Source organism: Sphaeramia orbicularis, chromosome 24, assembly GCF_902148855.1.
Source record: "Sphaeramia orbicularis chromosome 24, fSphaOr1.1, whole genome shotgun sequence".
Classification (NCBI taxonomy): Eukaryota; Metazoa; Chordata; class Actinopteri; order Kurtiformes; family Apogonidae; genus Sphaeramia; species Sphaeramia orbicularis.
Window position 1 is genome coordinate 22,261,510 of NC_043979.1, and position 22,298 is coordinate 22,283,807.

The window sequence follows — 22,298 nt, forward strand, 5'->3', positions numbered from 1 at the left end:
TGCTCTGTTGCTTTTTAACTTTTATATTCATTTACCTATTTTAACCATCCCACATATGTTTTATGTCTTGATTTTTTGTTTTTCATCATCTCTTATTCATTTGGCCTCATGGTTTTGTATTTTTTTATTGTTTTATTACCTTCTGGGTTTCCTATTTTTGCAAAATGGTTGTTCATTTCAGGAGATCAGTAGATGTTCGATAGTTAAAAGGTAATTTCTACATATCATTACTCCTTCCATGCACCAAGAATCCATATTTGCAATATTTTACAATTGTTGTAAGAAAATGCTCATATACTTTGATAAATGTGGTAAGACCTGCCAGGTAGTAATATCCACATTACATATATTTAACCCACGAGACAAGCCCTAATAGTTCAAGTATAACTCTGACCAAAGTACCTTGTATTCATATTTATGTATCACATTTACATTTTTTTCTGTGGCATTCTGTTCTGCCTCAAGAGAGCTGTAAGCACTTTGGGATTAAACATTTTATTGTCAAAATCTTTAGCTTTGCTGTTATTGTAATCATACATGTGCATATATGTCTCTGGATCAAGATAAAACTGGAATAGACAAGAAATGTGTTGAAGTTAGAAAAAAAATATTAGTAAAAATGCTTCTGCAGACCAAAGCATCAGCTATTTAATGTGACCTCCCTTTGCAAATAACATATCTTGAACTGTTTTGTACAGACAATATGAGATTTAATGCACTGATCGTCAGTTGTTTCATTCCACTCATGTCAAATGTTTCTTATGGTTTTGGTGTATTTATGAACAGAAATCATATTATCATACTAAATACTGACTTTTACCTGTAGATGTCATTAAGCTCTGATTTTTGTGGTCGTCTTGTGCACATATTTTCTCTATTTTTCTAAACAGGTTAATATATATGCTATTTACAATGATGCAAAAACAAGACCTTTGCACAGTACTAGAAGTAAAAAGTGTAGTGTATTAAATTGATTACTTTAAAAATGTTTCTTGAATGCTTCTCCACAGATAAATATAATTATTATAAATACAGAGCAGTGCAATATTATGTTAAAATAAATACCAGCAAATGATAAGAACTAAGTTCATATAACAATAATTGCTTCATATTATGTGGGTTTTACAAATACTAAATTATAGACCAGGGGGTGCCAAACATATAGCCATTATAAAGTTAAATACTATATTTTTCAGTTCAAGATGCCTATTATGAAATGTTTTGTGCCTTTGTCGATCCACTGCGATCAGTAATGCACATGTGTACATGATAAACTAATAATGACAAAATTGCGCATATTTTTGAGGACAATTTCACGTTGTTCGTGGATACACATTTGCACTAAACCAAAAAGAAAAATTAGAGCTAAGATAAGATATCGTATCTTTCATTGTGTTTTTTTTAATCAATTCAACAATTTCTGCAAAGCCCCGAGAGGCGACTTTGTTGTGATATTGGGCTCTACAAATAAAATTTAAGTAAATATGATAAGATAAGATTTTATTGATCCCACCATGGGGAAATTATCATGTTAACAGCAACAAAAAATATATATAAAGTAAAGTGCAGGAAACACAGCCAGAAACATTAACAGTGAAACGCGAAAAATAAAGGAAAATCTACAATTTATATTACTTGCACTATATATACATTAACGTTACGTACGTATTAGATACAGGGTGGGGAAGCAAAATTTACAATGAACATTTAGTTGTTTTTTCTCAGCAGGCACTATGTCAATTGTTTTGAAACAAAACATATATTGATGTCATAATCATACCTAACACTATTATCCATACCTTTTCAGAAACTTTTGCCCATATGAGTAATCAGGAAAGCAAACGTCAAAGAGTGTGTGATTTGCTGAATGCACTTGTCACACCAAAGGGGATTTCAAAAATAGTTGGAGTGTCCATAAAGACTGTTTATAATGTAAAGAAGAGAATGACTATGAGCAAAACTATTACGAGAAAGTCTGGAAGATACTATTAAAGAAGAATGGGAGAAGTTGTCACCCGAATATTTGAGGAACACTTGCGCAAGTTTCAGGAAGCGTGTGAAGGCAGTTATTGAGAAAGAAGGAGGACACATAGAATAAAAACATTTTCTATTATGTACATTTTCTTGTGGCAAATCAATTCTCATGACTTTCAATAAACTAATTGGTCATACACTGTCTTTCAATCCCTGCCTCAAAATATTGTAAATTTTGCTTCCCCACCCTGTAGATAGATAGATAGATAGATAGATAGATAGATAGATAGATAGATAGATAGATAGATAGATAGATAGATAGATAGATAGATAGATAGATACTTTACTGATCCTGAGGGAAATTCAAGGGTTTTTTTTTACAATGTAATTGCAAATGATGGAATAAATGAGAAAGTTTTTATCCTGTAATTCTACTGCTCTGACCCACTCCACTCAAACTGGGCTGTATGTGATCCCTTAACCCAGGGGTCTCACACTCATTTTCTTTCAGGGGCCACATTCAGCCCAATTTGATCTCAAGAGAGCCGGACCAGTAAAATAATAACAGCATAATAACCTATAAATGATGACAACTCTAATTTTTTGTCTTTGTTTTAGAGCAAAAAACCCCATTAAATTATGAAAATACTTACTTTTATAAACTATCCAAACAAAAAGATGTGAATAACCTGAAAAAAAAAAAAAGAAATTTCCAAAGAAAAATAAGTGAAATTTTAAAAATATTCTGCCTCAACTTATCATTTCTACATGTGCATTATGGATCGGATCTACGAAGACACAAAATACTTAGTAACAGGCAGAAAATGGTTAAAACTGCGCTTAACTTTCTTTAGACATTTTAGGTTGTTCATATTTATTCAGATTATTCACATTTTATTGTTACAGGATAGTTTGTAAATGTAAATATTTTCATAATTTAATGTTATTTTTTGCACTAAAACAAAGACAAAAAGTTGAAGTTGTCATTATTTACAGACATAATGTAATGTTATTTTTTTCCACATCAAATTGATTAGAAAATATGGAGTCATTATTTTTTGTAGGTTGTTATGCTGTTATTTTTACTGTAGATCACATTGGTCTGTATGTGGAACCTGAACTAAAATGGGTTAGACAGCACATTGCAAATTCATCCCACGGGCCGGATTTGAACCTTTGGCCCCTGCCTTAACCTAAGTGAGTTTGACACCCCTGTTGTAGACCCAGATCTCCTCAAACCTGGACTGGGCTTTTATTTTGTAACAGTGCACCGGAAGCCTGTTTGTCACGGTTGACAGTGATCGTGGGGAGGCTACAAGCAAGCAACGAGCTCCGAGTGGGCTGCGGAGGATGTCGACCCCTCTGCGGGGACAGGCTCCGGGCGGGATGCTCGTGTCCGGTGGGCCCTTCCTCATCCAGTGGCCCCGCTCCTGGACCCCACTGCACCCATGAAGCCCCCGCTGATGAAGCCCCGAGCTGCCAGAGTGAGGCGGAAAGCGGCCGGAGACAGAGAGCATGTACTGGCGCGTCGGGTTCGCCTGGACGCGGTCGTTTGTGGTTGATCTTGGCCAGAACCAGAGCTTCTCCTCCGGCCTGCTGGCCACCGATGAGCAGCTCTCGTTTTATGGGTACATCATCGCCGACCCACTGCAGGACTACGGCGGGATCATGTCAGCTTTGGGCTCGGACTCGTGGTGGCGGAAGACGCTGTATCTGACTGGAGGGGCTCTGCTCGCTGCGGCGGCTTATTTGCTGCACGAACTGCTGGCCATCAGGTACAAAACAACACAGAGGCATCAGAGGAGTGATCTGCAGCTGCACACATCATCACTTTACACTATTTCCGGGGTGAAATCGATTAGAAAAACCGCTGTGGATCCTATTCTGTCACATTTTCATTTCACATCTCCAAGGTCTGGTGTATTTTCGCTGGGGTTTGACATTACTTAATCTCGCCAGATTGGGCGGGGTGAAAGCGGAGTCTGTGGAGAATAAGGAATCGTGAGTGGGTGGTTTATGATGTAACTAAACCCCCCCCCCCCCCCCAACCCCAGCCCCTTCACCCATACACATTTGGAGATTTCCACGTTTATTGGCTTGTTTGACGCAGAAATACACGACCTGTGGGGGAAGTTCAAGGATTATCTTTAGCACTAATGATTACAAATTAATGTCAAAACCTCATATCTCCCGGATTGCTCTTTTTTTTCCTTTTTTTTTTTTACAAGGTTAATCTCCCAATTACTGGTTCCTCTTTAAACATGTCTCCTGACATAACATGCTATGACAGAGGGTCACTTTGTTATATTTCAAGGACGGGACGACATGATGTAGGATCATGTTGTGTTGGCTTTATGATGACCCCTGTTGTGATTCCAGCACACAAGCATTTATAATGTCATTTTATCCAACAACAACACAGGCCCTGCAGCCTTCAGCCTAAAGTCACCGACATCTTTAGTTTAGGTTTTTTTTTGTTTTGTTTTTTTTGACTGAATTCATGTTAAACTGTTGTGTTTCTCCTAAAAATCTGGATTTGCTGCACCTGCAGTCCATTTGCATTACCGAATGGGCCCATAAGATTTGTATATAGGCTATACAGGAGATATATATATATATATATATATATATATATATATATATATATATATATATATATATAATAATCGGTGTAAAAGGTGGAAAATATGAGGCTGCTAACCATTGGCGAGAGCCTCGTTTGTGTTTTTATGGGATGTCAAAGTAACGTAAGGTGAATTTAGCTGTGAATGACATTTGGTGTGCAGGCCTTACACATACTAAACCAGTAAACTTATGTATGTCGTTAATGCGGGGTCGATTTTTATATGTTTAGAGCGGAAATACACGTTGCATGTCGTACAGTAAAAGTCCATTTGGATTCCGAATGTCTGTTTGGACACATTTTACGCAGTGTTTACATCGTTGTTTTTGCTAACTGTAGCATTTTTTTCAGTCCTACTCTTTCTGCTGGGCTTTATTTGATCACCTTTTAGTGTATGTGTAAGAAATATAAACGCATTCAGGGGGTTTTACTGCATCAATAACAACTTCATGCTACAGTCGTTTGCTATTTCAGCACCACAGTGGGATGAACAGCTCCCGGTGCTTGTTTGTAGGTTTCAGCACTACCCACAGTGGACAGCTCCCTTTAATTCTGCATTATACATGTATCCATGAGTCTCGTGCCCATGTCGTGTCCATATCGAGCCCTGGATTTCATAACACTATCCATTTACATGCATAGGCTTTTCTCTCGGGTTGTTATTTTGACATAGTAGTTTACCCTTGACTGGGAGGCTATAAAAGGCCTGGGGCTGACAGCCAATCAGACACACTTAAATGGCCTTGGCTGCAGATCATTTGATTTATTCAGTCAATCTAAATCACTCACTTTTATTCCTTTAGACAAATTATACACCGTAAGAAAAAAAATCCCATTGTTTTTACGGGAAAAAAGTGGCAGCTGTGGTTACCAGAACAATACTGTAAAAAAAAAAAAACACATCAAACCATAAACATATTTATGGAGTAACCTGTATATTTAACATTTAACATGTATGTTTCAACTTTGGATTTCTGTGATATTTACAGGTTTAAAATGTTAAATTTACTTTTTTAGATACAAAAACAAAAACATGAAAATAGGCTGTTATTTCAACATTATTGTCTTGCAATGTAAACGGCACCACATTTCTTTCAATTTAGTTTTATTTTCTCAAAACAATGTAAATACAGAATTTCTACACACAAATCTAGTTTTAATATACTCTTCCTTTAAAAACTACAGCTATATTTACTCATTAACACAAAAATCTTTTCAAATAAACAACTCTGCATTGTATTTTCACTTACAGTTTTTTATATTGCAATTTTACAACTTTTGGTGTTAATTCTACGGTTATTTTTTACAGTGTAGTATGACAGAGGTGGAAGAAGTCCTCAGATTATTTTAAGTAAAAGACATGGTGTGGAAATACTCATTACACTAAACGTTCTGCATTTAAATAAGTAAGATAAATCTTTGTTGTCATTACAGTACTTCATTCAATAGCACAATGAAACTGGAATAGTGGCCCGTGTCTGTACAAAAAGAAGCATACAATAATCACAATACATAGAGACTAAAATATACAGTGTGTGCAGATGAAATGTGTATCATGTACAAACCTTACTTGAGTGAAATGTGTAGGTATTGTCAATGAAATGTACATATAGTGTGATAACTAAAGGAAGTCAATGCACAGTCATATATAAATACTATTATATATGATGTTAAAGACTGATATAATGGCTCAGTCAGTTTGTATGAAATTACCCTAGGCTCTAATGGACCATCTCCAATTTGCTTCATACTTTCAGGAAATTATATTAGTTCCAGTAAACATCATAAAAAAGTTGACCCTTATATCTTCAGTAGTCTCTGAGTCGTTGGGGCTTTGATAATTGAGTGTGACTGTAATGTAGAGCTGGAATTTCATATGGTATTTACTTACTAAGACTAATAATGTTATTTTCTGCCAGTGTGAAGCAAATCTGAGATGGCCTGTTAAGGAGATTTTCTAAAAATCTAATTATTTTAGGTGTAATTACCCTGCTCCATCAATGTGTATAGTGCAGTTTACTGCTGTAAATGTTTACAGTAGAGCTAATATGAATGACTACTGACATGGTTGTACATTTAAATCTACAGCGATGAAGAATTATATTCTATAACATCATCATACGTTTTTGGCATTGTTGTGTTGTGAGAACCACATATTTCTAAATGTCAACTTTTTAATGAGCTTAATAAAACAGGTCTGTTTTCAGGTTCTCACCAATGCATTTTTCATCAAATCAACAGAAACTGAAGAACTTTCTTAGCCATTAATCTTGCAGTTTATCACAGACTTTCAAAGTCAACTTAGGTGGAGATCTGAACCTGAAGAGTAGGTACTAACTATGCTGTCAGACAAATATAGTGGGGTAAAAGTATGATATTTGCCTCTGAGATGTAGTTGAGTAGAAGTAAAAAACTACTTTAAATAGAAATACTTATAGAACAATTATAAGCTCTTCACATTAGTATTTAAATGCAGTGATTGAGTAAAAGTACAGTAGTCTAGTCTTCATACACACTCCCAGAGAGACCAAAATACAAAAACATTCTTGACACTTAAGCGAGGATTACAGTGACAGACATTAAATCTCTGGTGGCTGTGTCTGTTAACCTGACAGAGAAAAAAAGCAAGCATTTGCTTTTTACTGCAACCACTTCTGTACTTAAACTGTAAATAAACTGTGCCAATTCCCAGCTTTTGTTCCTATCCACATATTGTAAACCAGTTGACATGCAGTGGATCTGGAGGTGACTCTGCTATAACCTAACTCCGACCCTTTGCTGCTCTTTGTCCATGCAGAAAACAGGAAGAGCTGGACTCTAAGGATGCCATTATACTCCACCAGTTCTCCAGGCCCAAAACTGGCGCACCGTCTCTGTCCCCTTTCTGCCTTAAGATGGAGACCTACCTCCGTATGGTGGACCTGCCCTACCAGGTAGGATTGTAGCCATGTGTCAGAAAATAATGAAACACTCTGACATGTTTTATGACCTTCATCAGTTCTCAGAATCAGCATATTGATGTTTATTTAGTTGTGTAGGAATAGTTTTATGAGCGGGGGTTTATTCTGTGATGGATGTTTATGGGACTGTGCAAAATTTTCATTTGGTGTGTTTGTTTTTCTGAAGTTAGATGCTAAAAAGCCACAATAAGTGTCTCTAATTCAATTCACGGATCACATTTCTGGAAATACGTAATAATTCACAAATCTTTAAAACTTATTGCTGAACCACAGATAATAATGTGTTATTACTGTCTATCTGCTCTTATGGAGATGAATCCAACTCTGATATCCAGTCATATCCCTACATGAACCTACCTCTGCATGGGACTATATTTACTTGCTATATAATTTACTACTGCATCATTATAAAGTAGAAAAGTTATCCAAAACTGTCTAAAATTTGACCAAAATTGATCTTAAAAAGGTGCATCAAATTTTTAACGTCTGATACCTGTAGACACCCAGATGCATATTCTACCACCAACACACAGCCCTGTGGCTGTTTTTCAGTTTTTGCCGACTTTATAGATCCAAAGATTGACTGAATGTCTAATAACTTCACTGAGAAAGTATAATCTAAGTCTACTTATGGTGAAATCCTGTCTCCTGTGATTGCTTTTTCTGTAAATAACTTATTTATAGTCTGAGTTTCTGTGGCAACTATTACTTAATTGATTTCTGTTGTAATTCTCCTGCAACCTTATTTTCCTTTTTCTTTCTTTCTCCCCATCTGTCATTTTCTGAACACACCTAATTCTCCTTCATGAACCTCAATCCATCTCTTCTCCAGAACTACTTTGATGGGAAACTTTCGCCACAAGGAAAGATGCCATGGATCGAGTACAACCAGGAGCAGGTGTGTGGCACAGAATTCATCATCGACTTCCTGGAGGAGAGGTTGGGCGTGAGCCTCAACAAGAGCCTGACGCCGCAAGAAAAGGCCATGTCTCGTGCCATTACTAAAATGGTGGAGGAGCATTTCTACTGGTGAGAGGAGAGTGGGAGTCAAACTGATATTTCTGTTGTTTTAGGTAGAAGGTACAGTACATGTCAAACTATTGAGGTCAGGATTCACTGTCTAAGCAGGGGTTTTGAAAACTAACTAACTCTGAGATGACAATTATATACATGAATATAATTCTTTTGTGTTACAGGACCATAGCTTACTGTCAGTGGGTAGACAACCTGGAAGAAACACAGAAGATGCTGTCAGTGAGCGGACCACTGAGTGACCTGCTCAAGTGGATTCTGAGTCACCTGACCGGCGGGATTGTAAAGAGGGAGATGTATGGCCATGGGATCGGACGGTTCTCTAAGGAGGAAGTTTATGCCCTGATGGAGAAGGACATGCGCACACTTGCCACGCTGCTAGGTAACTAGAGGTTATATATGCTTTCACTCAGAAATAATACGCAGTTAATTGTCACAGGAAACACAACATTCATTTTCCGCATTTGCTTAACACTCGAGAGGATCCCAGTGGGTGCTAGAACATATCCCAGCTACTAAGAGTACACTGTGGGTGTGATAGCAGTTCATCACAGGGAGAAACACACCAACACTGTGTAATTGTTAAAGAAATCCAACAGCAAGACATTGCAGATTTGGTGATATATAAGCATCCAGTAAGACACATTTTCATTTTCACATATTATTTAACTGAACCATCATAAAACCATTAAAATGGTTTTGTAATGTGTGTCCTCTGAACTATATCCACCTACACTTGGAAGAAAAAATGATTAGACCACAAAAGTCATCAAAAACAATGGTTATGCAATCAAGTACTAACTCCTATGTGTATCATGTGACTAAAACAGACAAAAAAGAAAACATGGAATGCCTACAAGCACTATTTTTGACAGTACAATGTCATAGCTATTGATATAAGAACTGAAGTGATTTTGGTTATTATCATGAAAACCATGAAAAATGTCTAGATATCAGCTCTGAAAGTAAACTCTTATGAGCTATTTTTGTTGTTATCATTATTTTTGTCCAAACAAATGTATCTTTAGTTGTACAGGTATTAAAATGAACAAGAGATTGAAGAAAACAAGGGGTGGTCTAATAATTTTATGTATTATAATTTAGGTTTGATTGGAAGTGGCTGCAAAATGAAGAGGATAGCATTATAGTGCCCTCTTCTGGTGAAAATTGAGCATTACTGTTTAGAATCAACATTACACTGCAGATGAAAAACACCAGACAGATACAGTGCAAGAGGAGTGGGGATGCAGCCTCGTGGTCATACTTGACCATGACAGATTCTGATATTTCCAGCTGAAGACCTGTAACATATGATCATGTTTTTTCATTGATAGAAGGAAACACATCCCATTCATATTAAAGGGCATTCCAGAGCATAATGTATATGATTCATACAGTAATGTGTCATAAGACCCAAGATATTCACATTTATACTGGATCTTATGATCCAATGTTCCAATTGCAAATACAGAATGTTTCAGCTCTAAAGAAGAAGAAGAACAGAGGGGTTAGAAGAAAAGCATGGGTACTGAATAATTGTAATAAAAGTCATCTTTTTGTGTTTGTCTCAGGGGATAAAAAGTACCTGATGGGCTCTAAACTTTCAACAGTCGATGCTGCAGTGTTTAGTCACCTGGCTCCTGCTATGTGGACGCTACCAGGAACACGGCCTGAGCAGCTAATCAAAGGTGTGAATCACTGAAACCCTGGGATGTAATTATGATCACAGTTGAAGGAGGATTTCACCCTAAAGGCAAAAAAACCAGCAGTCCCTTTGTTAGAAGATTAAAATGACATGATAATGTTACAGGATGTCTACGTAACAGCAATCAAATTTAGTAGGAAGGAGGAAAGAAGAATAATCAGCTGTTAATGTCACCATTATCTCTCAACTCTAGTTTTAAAATCATCGGAAAAATCCCATAATACAGACAGAGATTAATCATCAGAGGTGTCAAGTAACAAAGTACAAATTCATTACCTTACTTAACCTCCTAAGACCCAGCTATGGGTTTTCTGTTCACATTTGTGGACAAGAGTTTCACAACTTTATACAAAAAAAAAGAAAAGAAAACTGTCCACTACAAAGGACATTCCATAAAAATTTTAAAAACTGCATCTGAAAAAACTGTTGCATTATGATGTTTCCAATATAGGCACTTATTTAATAAAAAACAAAAAAAGCTTGTACTTTGCTGACATTTCCTGGGTCTCAGGAGGTTAAGTAGAAATTTTGATTATCTATACTTTACTGGAGTAATCATTTTTCTGCCAACTTTTTACTTCTACTCCTTACATTTCTACGCAATTATCTGTACTTTCTACTCCTTACATTTTAAAAATAGCCTTGTTACTCCTATTTCATTTTGGCTTGTTTTCATTCTAGCTTGTCATCATTCAAAGAAAAACACAAAACCAAAAAACAATCCAGATAAATGGCGACATCCGGATAGAGTGAAACTGATTGTGGTTGAATGAGACGTATAAACATATACCATTCTGACACTCTATTGGTTTGTACACAATCCATTGCAGCTTACTTTCTGCACCATATAAGAAACTGTTTTGTGGACCCTGTGCACTAAGGAATAAGGAACAGGAAGTCATACATGCCCTTTCTGTTACAGTGTTAAACACTGAGGCAGTAGCATGAGTCATAGCAGTTATAGTGTCTAGAGGAGCCTTTTAAAACGGATAGATAATGCATTATTGCTTGAAGTTGTGTAATAATTTGTTTAATGTAATTTTAATGCTTTGTCTAAGGATTTTACCAACAGTGTTTAACTCTTCCTAAAGGCAAAGAATCAGATTTTATCGGATCATATCATATTGCATTGTATGACATTGTATCATACTGTATGATATGGTATTGTATGGTACAGTATTGTACACTATCATACCATATACCTTGTATGGTCTCATATTGTTATCATATTATATCATATTGTATCACACTGTATTGCATCATATCATATGGTGTCATATTATAATATATAGTACTGTGGTATTGTATTGTATCACATTGTTATTGTATTGTATCATATCGTATGGCATCATATTGTATTTTATTGTTTCGTATCACATCACATCGCATCGTATCATAACATATCAAATCGCATCGTATATTATGGCATTGTATCGTTGGTATCATATCATATCGTTTCATATCGTATTGTATTTTATCGTATCATGTCAGTCGGTTGAATGTTCTCTCTGAGCTGTGTGTTCGTCTCCTGCAGGTGAGCTGATCAACCTGGCCATGTACTGTGAGCGTATCCGCCGGCGTTTCTGGCCCGAGTGGTTCGTGGACCTGGAGGATTTCTGCTACACCGATACATCAGATGGCAGCGACTCACCATCCAAACTCCCCGACCTGGGCCTCTACTCCCGCTCGGACTCTTTCCAGGACGATACACACACTCACACGTCACACACTCACACGTCACACACTCACACACCGCAGGAACTGCGTTCACCCGACAGCGACCCTACGGGCCACTCGCTGTATGACTCTGACATGGACACAGAGTGCTCTGAAATAGACCAGCTCAAGTGTTGACAAAGCAGTCACGTACACACACACACAACCTAGATGCACACAAATACACACACCACAGGTTGGAACTGCATCCTGCAGGTATACATACCCCCTACCTCTTAGAGCAGGAGATAATTGGGGCGTATTTGTGGTGTCTTATCACCTCTGTCAGTGGAGAGGTTGAACATGGAGAGGTTTAACTCATGCTGCAGTGGAGGAATAAGTCGAGTAATGCGAAAGAGAAAAGTCACAAGAGGAGAGGAAAGCAGTGAGGCAGCAGATAAGTCCAAGTGAAGGGAAAATGAAGAGAGAAAAGTAAAAACTAAACGTAGAAAAATCAGGAGTAAATGACGCCGCTGCTGAGAAACTCCTCCACGAGGTTGACATTGTCTGCAGTCGCAACTCCTAACTGTCGTCGTGTTGCCGTAACCATGGCAACTATGTGTGTGCGTGGCCCATGTGTCCCTCATAGCGCCATCCAGCCTTGTGTGTGTATTGATTAACCCTTAACGCCTGGTATTGATAGGACACTGACACGTAGGACCTGTACAGGATTTATGTGAATGAACTCATTTCAGTGTAAATATATCTGATTCTCAGATAGACTGTTTGAATATAGATAAATATAAATAGTATAGATAGCCTGCAAATATGACTCACCATCCTTTGTCATGGTGTAAATACTGTAGGTGTTTGTCTCATAAAATCCCTTCTTTGTTACGTTATGACCAAACTGTTTTGTAGACATTAACAGACCACACACTCTGCTGGTCTAGGATCAGTATGACACGCAATTGGGATATTACACTTACAACTCCCATCCTTATAGACATATTTAGGGCAGAGTAAAGCAATGCAATCTGCCACAAGTACCTTTTAAAGTAGCTTCTGTTTCTTTTGCCAAAAAAATTTGAATAATTATTCCCACAATGCATTTAGAGCTGGGATATGACAACACTGACTGACAGCTGCTGCAGTTTGAGTCATTCTGCGTTTTGCCATGTGCTTGTCATATGTGGCTGCTGTGTTTCAATTAGGAAAATTAGCTTTAGGTAAAAATAAATGAAAAATACATCATCTTACATGTGCATTCAACCACTGAAAGCGAGGGAAACAATCATGTAGAAATAGATCATATAGAGTCGGTAAGAAAGTGCATGGCTGGTACGTGCCGATGAAAATCTCCCTTTACACTTCATGCGCAAAATCTTATCAGCATTTCTTAGTTAGCTTAACTTTGACGTTTCGATGCAGTTCATTTCGTTAGTGCCTCTGGCCGAATCAAACACACACAAATGTAGCTAATCAATCATAAAAAAGAAGTGTATTCATTGCTTTCAAAGTTTCAGCAGTTTTAGTTTTTTCTCACCAATCATCACCCGACTCTTGTTCAAAAATGATGGATTTCTCCGAAAACATTATGTAAAGCAATAAGAAAGCAAAAACAGGTCCGTTCTGTTCATTTTTTCATTTTCTGGTAGGCTGCGTGTTACTCGGGGTGTGTGATGGTAAAAGTGTGGGTTTTATATGTGTGTTTGTCATTCAGCAAATGCACATACCACTATTATTGTGTGTTGAGGCCACTTATATGGATGCAAGCAAGGGGTATATGCTTCTGTCTACGATGTGCATGGATGAGTCATCCTCTGTAGAAGAAGGAAAGCACACTGGTTAGAATTCACTGCTGCATTTTCTCTCTAACAGACACACACTCACATACTGTCATGATTTCGTATCATTTTGCAGAAAAGGGATGTCAAATTAGAAGTGATAGCGATAGTCACATATTAATAAATCATGAAAGGAATAAAAGAGAATCATGACAGTTTCATCAGAGATTTAACACGATGCTTTATAAATACGGACAAATGTAGAGTTTGTAGCAATAGCATGTAGCATTATGTTGTCAAATAAGAAATAACAATTTGATGTCATGCAAAATCTGGGTTGTAAATTGTAAATTATGTGATTGTTAACCCTTAAAGACCTAAAAGAATTTTCTGGCATCTTGCAAATCATTTTTTTTTCCTACATGTAGCCTTCCTAAATGATTTATCAATATTTGTCATATAATCCTCTACATTTTCCAGTGAAAATCACATATTTTCCTATACTTACTTTTCAGACCATGTAGATGTTCATTAAAGTTCAGAGTAAATTTAGTGGTTATAATATCAGAGCAGAGAAAACTGATGAAAAAGTGACGTTTTCAGCAAAACATGTCATAACCTTAACAATGAACAGGCATCTACAACCACTGTCATGTATCGAACTACATGTTGCTACGTTCACTTCAGAGTCTCTGAATGTACAAGAAAGACACGTGATGCCACTGAAAAGCTGAGAAGCTGCATTTTACCTGAATTATATTAGTGTATTGATAAGACCAATGGCTCAAAAGTCATTAAACATTTTAGTTTAGTTTACATTTAAAGTAGGACCATGATGCCGTTAATGAAAATGGCTCCAAAATAATTTATTGACGGTGGAAATACATTCACTACTGTGGTTGGTTTATTGTTGTTTTCTCTGTCAAAAACATCAGTGCGTTTGGCAACAAATCAAAGCCAGAACCAAGCCTTTAGGAAAGACACAAAGTCATATTAAGTATCTTTATGTGTGTGTGCTGCAGTTGAATTTCCAGACAATAATCTGGCCTGAAGCTGTAATTTTATTGTGTGTCTTAAAACCCCTTGCCTGCATGTTCTTGCCTTCTCTTATCAGTTGTCAGATTCATAGAAACTGACACTTAAGCAGTTTACTTTATACCAGTGCCAGCATATGACTTATGTTTTATATGTCATATTTATTTATTTATTTAGTATGTTGTTTATATTTGTTGGTTTTGATTGTGGAAGTGTTTGAATCTAGGAAATAATACCACGGTTATTTATTTATTTATTTATTTATTTATTTTGCACTATTACTTCTTGTGTTTACATGTTTTTTTGGTCTACAGCTGAGAAATGAAATGTATTAATGTGCGTGTAGTGCAATACTGTAGATTCTCTGGTTTCTGTTGACAAATTTTCACTTCATTCAAGCATGTATGTCCATGTTGGAGATGCCATCTGATAAGTGTTAAAAATCAAAATGCCAGTTTCATCAAGTCCCTCATCTGCTGCAAATTTTGCCTTTCTCAAAAGACTCAGTTAGAGTTAGAGCTTCATGTTCAGCTGAAACCATAAGAAACACAAAACACTGAGGAAAAATACCAAAGTGACTCAGATCAGCAGGGTGAGGTCAGTCATCCCGCTGCTCACCGTCCTCACTCCCTCTGGTAAAATTCACCCATTTCTAGAAAAATTGCAAAAGTCATTTGTGTCTGTGGGCAACTCCATCCGTCTCCTTTCCTCTGCTGTTAAAGGCCAGGGGTCGGGGGTTCGGCCCTGTCATGCGTCCTTTCTCCCATTGAGATTTCTGCTTGTAGACCGTAGAAGCCATATTGCATTGTTTGTTGGTGTTGTGTGTGCTGAAACACTTGTGGAATCTCATCAAAATGTATATAAGAGAGCCAAAAAAAATAAATAAATAATAGACAATGTGATCTAAAAGATAAATGCTCTGTAAAGTAAAAAAAAAAAAAAAAAAAAAAAGGAAAAAATCTTATGAATGTATTATACCTAGACTTAAAAGCTGTATGACAATGGATTACTCATGATATTTCATTAAATATAGCTGTGATATTTTCCTCTTGTTTGGTGTCAGTTGTGTCAAAGTGAAAAATCACGACGAAAAGGTGAACCGTGTCTTTGGGCCAAATATAAGCACTTCTGAATCAACACTTAGAGGTTGGTATGCTCTGGCATATATCTGTCTCATAATCCCCCTCCCTCTGTGCTTGCTACCATATGACAATACTAAGCCCACCCAACAATGCTGAAGGATTAGCTCTCTGCCCTTTTCTTTGTGCTTGTGCTGAAGCTCTGGAGAAACAGAGAAGAAAAGGACAGCAGAGAATGAGAGGCAGAAAGCAAGCAGTGGTTGTAGGGAGGGAGATTTTAGGTGAGTAAAGTGCATTAAAAGGAAAGATGAATAATATTTGATGACACTGGTTCGTCACGATTTTTTTTTTTTTTTTTTGCAACTATTGTGCACAATCCCTCGGAGTCCCCCTTCGGCACGAAACAGAGGAGACAATTCAGAACTGACAATGACACCAGAGTGTAACCATCTCTGGTGACTCAGAGATGGCGTACAGTGTCAAAGATAGCAGCTGTGTGTGTGTGTTTGTTAGGCACGGTGTGTGAGCTGCTGGGGTTTTTGTGTGCAGAGAGGTGCAGAGAGGTGCGAGTGTGCCACATTGTGTGTTTATGTGTGTAAAAATATGAATAATGCAGAGGATGCCTGTAGGAGCGTGAGGGCCGGGAGGAGGGCAGATGGTCGCCTGCTGATAGGACAGAATCCAGGCAACAGGGTCCTCCAGAGAGCTGGGTTAGGACTTGGCTCACACTCACAGACACGCACACACACACACACACACACACACACACACACACACACAAATATTCATGGTTTTTTTCACTCTCTTTTTGCCCTTAAATTGCACACTCTGGCTCACATTTCAACATAAAAGGCTGAATATTAATAGTCTAGCCCAGACTATGAAATAAAACTGTTGTTAAACAGGACGCTGTGAGAGGAAAATGAAAGCCTGCCATTGCCTGAATTCTTCCTGGACTGAAATAGATTACAAACACAAAAACAGGTTATTTAATACTCTTTACGTCAATGGATCTGATTTTTTAGTACTTCATTCATTTCAATTTTTACACCCACTGAGCCTACTAAGTCTGTCTGATACGATTTTCTGCTAATTTTAATTTATGATTTCCACTTATATCAAGGAAAAAAATCAAAATGAGCACCTTATCAAACTAAACTCTGTCCTGCCCTTAATTAATACATGATGCAGGAAAATGTTTGGAAATTTCAAGTGACATTTGCTGTTCTGTGATATTAAAAAAAAAAAATTCTACAAGTTTTAAATAAGAAAAGAGTGTAAAAATGTACATTACATCATCATTTAATGTTTCTGTCCTTCTCTCATAAGTCTCCTTTTGGTCTCATAACATCCACTAGGTGGCATTAGCAGACTGATGCTGATTTTGCTATTGATCAGTCCAAGCATCTAATAAAAAAATATTAGACATGAGGTGTGAAAAATGAGCTGGGCTAAAGAAAAAGACAGATAAGTTAGCGGGTGATATATGATTTAAAGGCTATTACATAATGTTACTGAGACAGGAGTAATGTATGAGGTGTTCTGCTTTTTCGTATAATACACAGTGTGAACAGGATTTTCACTTCTGTATTAATTAAACAACTATTATTTTGATTTTTCAGCTTTTTTTAAATTTTATTTTATTTTTTTAATGTGTGTATGAAGCCACACATATCACATACCTACAATTATTGGAATTACTTCCTTAAAGATTAAAGTTACGCTGCAATACATGTTTATAGTTTTATTATGCGTATATATTTTATAATGTATAATGAGGCAGAAAGCCAAATGATAACATAATACCCTGAAAAATAGCATTTATATTGCATCACCTTGTGTCCCATGAAGGCATTTAGGCCCAAAGTGTATCCTCTGGTTAACTTATTCCGTTCACAGGCCTGAAAATCAACACCATGTGTGCAAAGAAATATATTATTTTAATTTTAATTTAGTTTTTTCCTTATGAGGCCTGATGAAAATGTGTTCCTCAGTGTGTTTTAATGCTGTCTGAGCATCTTCACGGGTATCTCTCCACAGAACAGTATCAGTGCACATCAGCGATGGCAAACACTTCTCCGAAATAGCTGAAGGACAATTAAAGCAACCGAGACGAATTGATAAAATCCATAATTATAATGCAAGACAGCGCACTAAACGCTCGCGACATTTCCTGCAGCTTCAACAAACGTGCAAAGACTACAGTGATGTAGAAAACAAATACGATTTAATGACAAAAAGCATATAGAAATTGTGCAATCATTGATTTCTTTTCCTCTTCGTATGATCACAGATTTCAGGTCGATGCTATTTTGTTTTGGTTTTTTATTTATCCCCTCCCTCTCTATCTCTCTCTCTCAAAAAAACAAAAAACAAAAAACAAAAAAACTCAAATGCAAATGAAGGATTTGATGAAAGTTACTTCTCACGTCGTCACAGAATTACTGTAGGCTTCTTTTTAATTAAAATAGAAATACTGGGCCCATTTAAATTAAGTGCAAATTATTATTAAATGGTTTAAGCAAAGCAAATGTAATTACAAAACACTGGTTAAAATATTGCTTTGCTTATTACTTGGTGATTAAAAAATTAAAAACGGGACTTTTGATGGTCCATTTCCACGTACACATTGTTTTGACATTGTTAACTTGGCCTAATGCATTCACAAAGTTACTCAAAAGCAAAACGTGCCATGAAAGTCGCATTAAATTCGTCCTCTGGGCCTACTTTAATATTACATTATATCATCCATATCCTCCAGTTGGATTTGAGTTTTTTTAATATCTGCAATTTCTACTGAATTTAGTCAGAGAATTAAAACTCCAACCATTAGTGGATTTACCCACATAACCTTCCACTTTCAGATCAAGTTATTTATCACAGGATTTAAGTGGCACAAGAACACGTGTCTGTGTTTGTGCTTTGGCACAGACTGACAGAGAAAACTGAACAAACGAACATACAAACAAACAAACAAACGAAGCCATACAAAAACGAATGGAAATACATCCCACAAATAGTCTTCTCAGAGATAAGTGAATCATACAGTAGTAGCCTCTGCGGCCAGAGCTGGTACCAGGATATATTCAGTTTGTTTTTTGTTTTTTTGTTTTGTTTTTTTGTTGCATTTTTTTTTCTTAGGAAAGGAAGGCAAATGAGCTGGATTGCTTTGAGTGTTCCAGCCGGACAGTCTCGGTCTTTCTTGTCACAGCATTTGGAAAAGTACAGAAATAACGAACAGCAAAACACACTGTAAACAGGCGCACAGAAATGTCTGCACAAAAAGAAAAGCATTAAAGTGAACCAATACTCAGTCTTCATTTTAACATTATTATTATTATTATTATTATTATTATTATTATTATTATTATTATTATTATTATTATGTTTTAGGAAGTACTTGTATATTAATTATAGATTATTCTAATTGTGAGAATTTGAAATTACGTTTATAAAATAAGAGAACATTTTATTATAATAAATTATTGGTGAAGTTAAACAACTACCTAAATTTGGATTAATATTAACACGTAAAATAATAATAATAATAATAATAATAATAATAATAATAATAATAATAATAATAATAATAATAGGCTGGTATTGGTTTGAATTTTTAACATTGTACAGCAGTTGTCTGCCATTTCAGCCCTCTCTTGCCACAAGCTGCACAGAACCCCTGTTGCTTTTGTTATGATGGAAAGATGGCGTTTATTTACCCACACTGACTGCGACTTATCATGCCCGAAGCTTGTTTTATATTTTCCCCTGCAGACACCTCGTGTCCGCATCCCACTCTGCCTTTCTTTAATGACACATTACATAATGACACATTGGCGCCTTGGTAGTAGGGATAAAAAGCATTTCGTATCGCCTTTTTTTTCTTTTTTGGTTCGCGCACATCGGCCATAATATCCCAATATGCTGCCAGTTCCGCGGCATGAAACCTCTCCATACAGCTCTCTGCTATGCGTATTTTTAGTGCTTGAGTGCCACTATATTCCCACTGTGTGTGTCTAGGGGTCCAACATTTAAACTGGCAAAGGTCCAGTTCGGAGCGGTCCAGCACAGAGAATCAAACAAATAAGGAGGCATTCGACCCCCTTAAGGGTCTGTGTTCTGCTCAGAATGACGGACTACACTGGGTCACTGCACAGGAGTTTGTCCTCCGTGATGAGGAGGGGTGTCCCCGTACATGTCCTCTCCTGGTATCTGTCCCCCAGCGGGTGTCATCCTCTTCTCCTTCTGCCGCCTGTTACAAAACCAAACTCTCACCACCTCCTTCTCCAGCTGCAAGCTGTCCGCTAGGGAGTTGATCTCCGCTGCTCCTGGTTTCGGACATTTGAGAAAATGGCTCTCCAGAGCCCCTTTAACACCAACCTCAATGGAGGTTCTCTTTTTCCTTTTCCTTCCTTGTGCCGCGATTTTATCCAGGCTAGTGGGGCTCCCCGAGGTGGAGTCCGCCTCCTCCAGCCACTTGTTCAACAAGGGCTTGAGTTTACACATGTTTTTGAAGCTGAGTTGAAGCGCCTCGAACCTGCAAATGGTGGTCTGGGAAAACACGTTTCCATACAGCGTCCCAAGAGCCAGACCCACATCCGCCTGGGTGAAGCCCAGCTTGATGCGCCTCTGTTTGAACTGCTTGGCGAACTGCTCCAACTCGTCCGAGGTCGGTGTGTCCTCATCCGACTGGTCCTGGTGGCCCCCGTGCTGGTGATGGTGTGAAAGAGACTGCTGGTGGGCCCCAGGGCCGCCTCCATGTTCACTGAGGTGCGGGCTGTGGCTGTGGTGGTCCTCATCCCGCAGGGGGTGGTGGTGCATCCCCCCTTGCTCTCCTCCCGGCATCAGACCGAAGCCGGACTGCGAATACACCAGGCTCTGTCCCTCAGACGTCGCCATGCCGGGGATGTGCGTGGAAGCTGTGGTGGTTCGCCATGCTCTGGCGTCGTGATGCGCCTGCTGGTGCGCTAGGTGAGGGTGTCGCTGTTGCTGCTGCTGTTGCTGCTGCTGTTGCTGCAGACTGGTGGAGTTCTGCAGCTCCTCTCGGTCACTGTCGTGTAGAACGGGCTTCACGTCTTGTTCTCCGAGGGGACTGGATGGCCAGGGCGCCCCGCTGTCACCGTGAGACAGAGCCGTTATCCACTGGTGCGCGTGGCTGAGCGGATGTCCACCGCCCGGTAACGTGCTGTAGTCGTTCTGGAGCAGGGTGTGCGCGTCCCTGTACGCTGCCGCCTGCTGCATGCTCCCGGACTCCGAGTGCGGCGGCGGCGCGCTGCTGGGGGTGGTGAGGACGCTGTAGTGGTTGGACGTTGCGGTCGCCATAACTATCGGAGCCAGAGTGATAGCTGGAGTTAAAAGGAGGCTGCCTTTGACAGTAACTCTTTTGCGCCACGGGGCAGCTAGGCGTCTCTCTCCAGCATCTCCCGGGCGCTGTGCCAAGGGGACGCAGAGGCGCGCACCTGTGGTCCGCCTCGCTCCTCTCTTTATTGGCCAAGAACGGTTGACAGATGTGGTTACCCCTGACAGCACCCCGCTCATTGGTCACGGGAGATTGTACAGAAACCCCAATCACTCTGCCCAACAATACTAGCAGTCCTGCCGCATGCTAGAGTACAAAGTGGAGGGAGAAATCGGGCTGCCGACTGTAAACACAGAATAGACTCTACAAGCTCTTCTAAGAGGAAAAAAGTAACTTTGTTTTGTAAACACTCACTATTAACCTCGATCTGCTCTAGGTCAGTGGGTCAAGATTTACTGATTCGTGCGTCAAAATGGTGCGTAAAAGTTGTACCAGAGCGATATAAATTGCACATTAACTGATATTGTGAGCGCATTAATCAGCTCCTGAACGCACCTCCAGGAGCCCAACACACACCCACCCGGGACACGCAAGACTGAACGCAGACTTTAACGTTATTCACATGATTTTGAGGCAGTATATTTGGGGATTTGGGGACATGAAACCAGAGCAGTGATCACAGCAGAAACTTCCAGCTGCCTCTCTGCCCTCAGGACGCTGTCCAGAGAGAGGGGCTGCGTGCTTCCAGGGCCTCTGCCCCGTTGCCATGGCGAACGCGTTGAATGGAACAACAACGCCCACGTCACAGCTGCAATTCGCTCCTTCTTTTCGTTCCGTTCCAAAGGGCTCATTGGGGCCGCGCGCTCGGCCGTCGGGACAAATAATGGGGGCGAGCGGAGAGGGCAGCTCGAGGGCAAAGAGAGAAAGCTGCAAGAATGGATCCCTTAGCCTGCCCTGCACCCGGGCTGCCCCCCTCCACCTGCTTGTTGGGTAAACTTTGAGATGGATGCACTCACACTGCCACGCGAGGTTTGGTTTTCCCAAACCTGCCAAAGTAAGACTTGAATTTCAATATCTGCAGGAGAAAATAATTTATTACAGCTCAGCTCAATAAAACTGTGATGGCTTGAAAGTATTCTTAGGTTTTA

The 22,298-nt window shown here is 38.7% G+C and overlaps 2 protein-coding genes across 2 annotated transcripts; one reads left to right on the top strand and one right to left on the bottom strand.

Moving 5' to 3' along the window:
* The first annotated feature begins 3,276 nt into the window (after positions 1 to 3,276).
* On the top strand, positions 3,277 to 15,749 carry faxca (failed axon connections homolog, metaxin like GST domain containing a). Its single transcript, XM_030128384.1, has 6 exons — positions 3,277 to 3,749; positions 7,395 to 7,530; positions 8,390 to 8,586; positions 8,754 to 8,971; positions 10,161 to 10,277; positions 11,829 to 15,749. Exons 1-6 carry the CDS (start codon positions 3,490 to 3,492, stop codon positions 12,146 to 12,148), a joined length of 1,248 nt encoding a protein of 415 aa, XP_029984244.1. The 5' UTR covers positions 3,277 to 3,489; the 3' UTR covers positions 12,149 to 15,749.
* Positions 15,750 to 19,381: 3,632 nt separating this feature from the next.
* On the bottom strand, positions 19,382 to 21,389 carry pou3f2a (POU class 3 homeobox 2a). The gene has a single exon (XM_030128383.1). The coding sequence runs from the start codon at positions 21,387 to 21,389 to the stop codon at positions 19,998 to 20,000; it is 1,392 nt and encodes a 463-aa protein (XP_029984243.1). The 3' UTR covers positions 19,382 to 19,997.
* Positions 21,390 to 22,298: the final 909 nt, after the last annotated feature.

Excerpts from the sequence above, each read along its gene's own strand:
- pou3f2a (XM_030128383.1), bottom strand. The coding sequence starts at position 21,389 with ATGAGCGGGGTGCTGTCAGGGGTAACCACATCTGTCAACCGTTCTTGG.
- faxca (XM_030128384.1), top strand. The coding sequence starts at position 3,490 with ATGTACTGGCGCGTCGGGTTCGCCTGGACGCGGTCGTTTGTGGTTGAT. Across the intron at positions 8,972-10,160 it reads CACACTTGCCACGCTGCTAG|GGGATAAAAAGTACCTGATG; the intron begins GTAACTAGAGGT and ends TGTTTGTCTCAG. Across the intron at positions 10,278-11,828 it reads GCCTGAGCAGCTAATCAAAG|GTGAGCTGATCAACCTGGCC; the intron begins GTGTGAATCACT and ends CGTCTCCTGCAG.